This window comes from Gossypium hirsutum, chromosome A01, assembly GCF_007990345.1.
Source record: "Gossypium hirsutum isolate 1008001.06 chromosome A01, Gossypium_hirsutum_v2.1, whole genome shotgun sequence".
NCBI lineage: Eukaryota > Viridiplantae > Streptophyta > Magnoliopsida > Malvales > Malvaceae > Gossypium > Gossypium hirsutum.
In genome coordinates, this window is record NC_053424.1 from 109,392,330 (window position 1) to 109,398,254 (window position 5,925).

A 5,925-nucleotide genomic window follows, 5' to 3' on the forward strand; every position below is an offset into this window, starting at 1 on the left:
TAAATACTATTTTTAATTGTATATTTCTCTAATTAATTTGTTAATATAAAATATTCTATACTTTGAATTTATTTAATTTAAATTTGAAAAAGTTAAGGAAAATAAATTAACTTATGAAAACATCTGAAAAAGTTAATTTAAATTTGAAAAAAATAATTTAAACAAACTAACTTATATAAAGATTTTATTTAATACTTGAAAAAGTTGTGGCAAATAAATCATATATATATATATAAATTAATTTATAAAAATATTTGAAAATTTTAATGTAAGTTGAATGGGTAAATTACTTTTTAAAATTTTATATTTATCTAATTATTTTTAATATGAAATATATTATCCATTAAATTTATTTGATTTAAATTTAAGTAAACAATTTATACAAAAAAATTATCTAATATTTGAATAAATTAAGTCGTAAAAATATTTTAAAAGATTAATTTAAATTTGAAAAAGTTAATATTGTAAATATGTACCCTTATTATATATGATATAACATTATTAACTTAATCTGAATGAGTTATGAATTGATGAAATTATTGAATATTAAAATGCAATAAATTAAACTATTGCCCATAATTGTTTGAAGAAGAAACAAAAGGAAGTAGGAAATGATGAGATTCATTTGTCGTTAGCCTGGGGGGGTTAAATAGCGTTTTTGTTTTGTTCTGTTTCGGCCCACATGGTGCCGAAATATTTTATTGGCTGGCATATATTAAACCTAGATCAGAAATGATAGATTTGCATTGCTGCTAGCGATCATGATTTTAATTAGAAAATTCTAGCTCTCATAAATTTGCCAACAATCCAAAAGGAAATCATTGTTTAAGGGGTAGATGGTCTTAACAAAATGCATCCAGAAATGAAAATTCTTGGCCCTATTACAAAAATAATAAAGACCAAAGCAACTCTCAAGTTCGAAATCCATACAAGCCACTCCATGCCAAAAGTACTTTTGGAATCTAAAACCTGAAATCTAATGAGAGACAGACTGTATATACCATAAACTTTCGTCCATTGATAAAAACCAAAGCTTCAGATGTCCAACAAACTGAACTCACACAGACAGATGACTGAAAAATGTAGGCTTACGATACATTCAAATTAGAAGCACTTCCGGTGAACGATAGCTGGGCCTGATTCATCATACTCACCCTTGGAAATCCACATCTGAGGCACAGAAATATAGACGTAAGGAATGACAGTCAATAATAACATTCAATCCCCGTAGACATCCTAGGAAAATTACAAGCACAAAAGTTACCTGCTGGAAGGTGCTAAGAGATGCTAAAATGGATCCTCCAATCCAGACACTGTATTTTCTCTCGGGAGGTGCAACCACCTTGATCTTCATGCTGCTAGGGGCAAGTGCAGTGATTTCCTTGCTCATCCTATCAGCAATGCCAGGGAACATGGTCGATCCACCACTAAGCACAATGTTTCCGTAAAGATCCTTCCTAATATCAACATCACACTTCATGATGGAGTTGTAAGTAGTTTCATGGATTCCAGCAGCTTCCATTCCAATCAGAGATGGCTGGAAGAGTACTTCTGGACAACGGAACCTCTCCGCTCCAATTGTGATCACTTGCCCATCAGGCAATTCATAACTCTTTTCGATGGCAGAGCTACTCTTGGCAGTCTCCAATTCTTGCTCAAAATCAAGAGCAACGTAAGCAAGTTTTTCTTTCATATCACGAACAATTTCTCGCTCTGCAGTTGTTGTGAAAGAGTACCCTCTCTCAGTCAAGATCTTCATCAAGGAATCTGTAAGATCACGTCCAGCAAGGTCCAAACGAAGAATAGCATGGGGGAGGGCATAGCCTTCATAAATTGGCACAGTGTGGCTCACACCATCACCAGAGTCCAAGACAATACCTATACAAGGATACGAGCATAAAGTTAACACTAGATGAAAGGAAAACAAACAAAACAAAATCTTCATGCTAATTTCCAGTTTGCAATATTGTATAACAAATAGACTCAATAGAGCAATGCCTAGTGACTGCACAGCTAAAGTTATTTCAGACTCGCCGACTCTAATACAATCAAAATCAGCTTCCAAGCTATAAATAGATACCTGTTGTTCGTCCACTGGCATAAAGTGAAAGAACTGCCTGAATAGCAACATACATAGCCGGAGAATTGAATGTTTCAAACATAATCTGGGTCATCTTCTCCCTATTCGCCTTAGGGTTGAGTGGTGCTTCTGTAAGAAGTACTGGATGCTCTTCAGGGGCAACACGAAGCTCATTGTAGAAAGTATGGTGCCAAATCTTCTCCATGTCATCCCAATTGCTGACAATGCCATGTTCGATAGGGTACTTTAAAGTGAGGATACCTCTCTTTGACTGGGCTTCATCACCTACATAAGCATCCTTTTGACCCATCCCAACCATGACACCTGTGTGGCGTGGACGACCGACAATACTAGGGAAGACTGCCCTAGGGGCATCATCACCAGCAAAACCAGCCTGCAAATGCAAGAATAAAGCAGGCATCAGCGTTTGAGTAGTTGGAGCAAATAATTAATAAAACACAAGCCAATGCAAAATTCTATAGCACCAAAAGGTAAAACCAAGCCAGTACAATACAAGACCTATGTAGAATTACTCCAAAATCGTCATTATTAAAATTGCCTTGGTAAGAATGTAAATCAAACACATAAACATCAAAAAAGATAACTTACTAACCTTGACCATTCCAGTTCCATTGTCACACACAAGAGGTTGAATATCCTCATCCGCCATCTCTTGTTAACCTGTATAAGAAAAAAGGGATTACTGTAAGAAGAATATATATTTCATTTTTTATTTGACAATTCTCAAGATTAACCCACTATAAAAGTTACTATTAAAGTCTTTAAGAATTTGTTGTATTGTTAACTGTATCACACCAAATAGGTAATTTATTAGAGCGGTTTAACTCCTTCCATGTTATTATAACTTTGGTTCTAGAGGACAGCAAAGATAGGGGGAACTGCTGTATGTATGCCATCTGCATTTTATATTCTGTTCCAATTGTTCACAAGTTTTACTCTGCGTGGCAGGTAAATTCCTAAAATCATAAAGCTCCAATAAAATTCGTACCAACCATACAAGAACACCATTTCCGATAATATTAATCATTAAAAAAAAGGCATAAAATCGAACCAACAAAAGAATTACAAACATATTACACCATAATCCACTAATGAGTATCCACCAGATTCAAAGAATCCGATGTTCTAAAGTAAACATCAATCCATACTCCACCAAGATCTAGATGAATTGGAAATAGATGTCAACTTGAGGCATGAAGAAATCAAAATAAATTTCATATTCTGGAAGCATAAAACTGCAACAAGAAAACCTAGCAGACTAAGTAATCCCAACTTTAGGCAGATCTAAATCATAAAACCGAAATAAGGAAAAACAAAAATATGGCATATGATTAGGTATCCAGAAATAGCTAAGACATAGACAAGCAATTAAAGGAATAAAAAGCATACCTTGTTTAAGCAAAAAAAAAAATAGGAAGAAAATAAAAAACAACTTGTTGTTGACAGAGACGCTGAAACTGAAATGTAGGGAAGAAGAGAAATGTAAAATGCGGCTTTTTATTTTATATATATATATATAGCAGAAATGAGAATGAAATGCAAATGGAATTCAACCCAAATTCAGTTTTACCTATGTTTCGCTGCTAGTAATAAAGTAGAATAAAGTCATAATAAATTATTTACCCTCTAATTTTACAAAAAAAAAAATTAACCCTATTATTTATCAGTAAAGTTAATGAATTTTAATTTTTCATTTATTTTAAAATAATTTAACAAAAATGATAAATTTAAAAATTAAAAAGAACGAAATTTTAAATTAAATGCTAAATAGCTTTTTTGTAAAATTGAAACAAAATCTGATTCATCTTCCTCGTGGAAAGCAAAGGAAAAGGAAAGAAATTTGCTCAAAAAGAAATATTGTAAAAAGAAAAATTTTCCATCCACGTGGGGTCTCATTAGATTCTAGTCTGATAATGATGATGTGGGCCTCCTATGACAAAATGACTAGTGCGGTTTCGATGCCACGTCAGCAGGGCGGCTAAAGTGTTAGGGTGGGCGGTGAGTCGACTCGGAGTCGTGCCCCGTGCCCATCATGTCTAGTTGTCTCCTAAATTCTGCCTCACCATTGCTTGGCAATGGCCCCCCCACGCCGCCGCTGCACTCCCCGCTTTTTCATTTTTCATATAATTATAATTATTCTAGGTTCGAGCTTTCCATTTTTTTATTAATTATAATTATAATCAAAATTATTTTTTTATTTAAGTCGAACCTAATTCAAGTCAAGCTTATTAATTCAGATCAATAAATTATTTATCTAACAAAATTTATAAGTGAGGGTGAGAATAAATACAATAGTAATACAATCTCAATCTAAAGTCATTCGATTTGTCATTTTATATTCTAAATAAATCGAGGTTGGGTAAAGGCCGGATAAAATTAGATCAAAACAATCTTTATCAAGTTGCAAAAGATAAGCTTATTTTGGTCCTACTTTATCTAACTATTACCTACTCCGGTTTAGGCTATAAAATGACAAATAGAATGGATTTCAAATTGTATAACCATTAGACTTTTAAGAGATGGTATTTAGTTTTAATTTTAAGTTTTTAACATTTATAATTTTATTCTTATTTTTAATTGTGATTCCTTTTATTGAATAGAAAAAATTAACCTCAATTTATTTGCACAGGAGAACGAAATTAAGGCATGAAAAGTTTAGAAATGTCAGCCATTATTATTGTTGTGATCCTTTTTGTTCTTGGTAAAATATACACCATTGCATTTTATCTATTATTGTGGTTTTGTCAAGAAATTCAAGTTTTAAAGTATAATATATATATGTTTGTAAATTTCAGGAAATGAGATAATGGCCCAAGATTCTGAAGTAAGAGTATGTGGAGTTCCATTTATGCTTCCAAATTGTAGAGATGATGTATGCAAGAGGGGATGTGCCAACAAATTTTCGCCCAATGGAAATGGAATATGTCAAGGTGGTTCCAATTGTCTTTGCTTTCGTCCTTGCGTATAGATTTTGTTGTTTTACCTTATTAATCAAGTCTAATAAGTTTGGTTTGAATTTCATCCAATTTTCGATTTAATTAGTGTGATTGAAATTACTATTTAAGTATTAGAAAATGTTTCAAATAATAAAATAATTTTTTAGATAAAATTCGATTAATTTTGGATAATTAAAATATTGTACTATTCAATATGCCGATAGTCTTGTGGCCGCCATTAGTGTAGTAGGACAGTAAGATGGAAACACAATGGGCCTTGACCCCGCTTGAAATGTCGAAGACTACATGATTTTCGTTATTAGAGGCAACGATGAAGGACCGTAAACATTTTGTCGACACACTTGATCGACGCTACGACAAGCGTTAATAAATTTATGACGATTGATAATTTTTTAGTAAAAAAATCGGTTTGTCCAAAACTCAATAGCGCTTGATTTAAAAAGTTTATTTATAGTATAATATGGACATTTGCATATTTTTATAATAAAAAAATTAAAATTCTTTTGTTTAAATTCTACCAAAATCAAATCAAGCATATGAATAAGCTATTGATGGAACAAAATCTATAAGCAAGGATGAAAGCAAAGACACGTGGAGCCACCTTGACACATTCCATACCCATTGGGTGGAAATTTATTGGCACATGCCGTCTTGCACACCCCATCTGTACAATTTGGAAGGTCAAAGGGAATCGCGCATAGCTTTCCTTCACCATCTTGGGCCATTATCTCATTTCCTGAAATTTACAAATATATATACACAATAATAAATACTACTGTTTTAAAACTTGAATTTCTTGGCAAAATTACAAAAATGGATAAAATGTAAGGATGCATATTTTACCAATAGCAAAGAGGATCACAACAA

At 32.6% G+C, this 5,925-nt stretch overlaps 1 protein-coding gene and 1 long non-coding RNA gene across 4 annotated transcripts; one reads left to right on the forward strand and one right to left on the reverse strand.

Annotated features, from left to right (window-relative positions):
- Positions 1 to 795: 795 nt before the first annotated feature.
- On the reverse strand, positions 796 to 3,630 carry LOC107925451 (actin-100). 3 transcript variants are annotated; one of them, XM_016856140.2, is made up of 5 exons: positions 3,491 to 3,630; positions 2,694 to 2,761; positions 2,081 to 2,474; positions 1,265 to 1,878; positions 796 to 1,170 (listed from the first exon to the last, which is right to left on the reverse strand). In XM_016856140.2, the coding sequence occupies exons 2-5, from the start codon at positions 2,748 to 2,750 to the stop codon at positions 1,105 to 1,107; spliced, it is 1,131 nt and encodes a 376-aa protein (XP_016711629.1). In that variant the 5' UTR covers positions 2,751 to 2,761; positions 3,491 to 3,630; the 3' UTR covers positions 796 to 1,104. The 3 variants fall into 3 exon arrangements, with proteins under 3 accessions (XP_016711629.1, XP_040968757.1, XP_040968753.1); XM_041112823.1 differs by lacking the exon at positions 3,491 to 3,630 and adding an exon at positions 3,179 to 3,464; XM_041112819.1 differs by lacking the exon at positions 3,491 to 3,630 and adding an exon at positions 3,250 to 3,462.
- A 930-nt stretch (positions 3,631 to 4,560) lies between these two features.
- On the forward strand, positions 4,561 to 5,210 carry LOC107925426 (uncharacterized). The gene is made up of 3 exons (XR_001691986.2): positions 4,561 to 4,623; positions 4,731 to 4,802; positions 4,897 to 5,210. It is a non-coding gene; the product is annotated as an uncharacterized lncRNA (long non-coding RNA).
- Positions 5,211 to 5,925: the final 715 nt, after the last annotated feature.

Bases quoted from the DNA above. Each gene is read 5' to 3' on its own strand.
- LOC107925451 (XM_016856140.2), bottom strand. From the start codon at position 2,750: ATGGCGGATGAGGATATTCAACCTCTTGTGTGTGACAATGGAACTGGA. The intron at 2,475-2,693 runs GTTAGTAAGTTA...TTGCATTTGCAG, and splicing joins ATGGAACTGGAATGGTCAAG to GCTGGTTTTGCTGGTGATGA. The intron at 1,171-1,264 runs GTAACTTTTGTG...TCTGTGCCTCAG, and splicing joins CTCTTAGCACCTTCCAGCAG to ATGTGGATTTCCAAGGGTGA.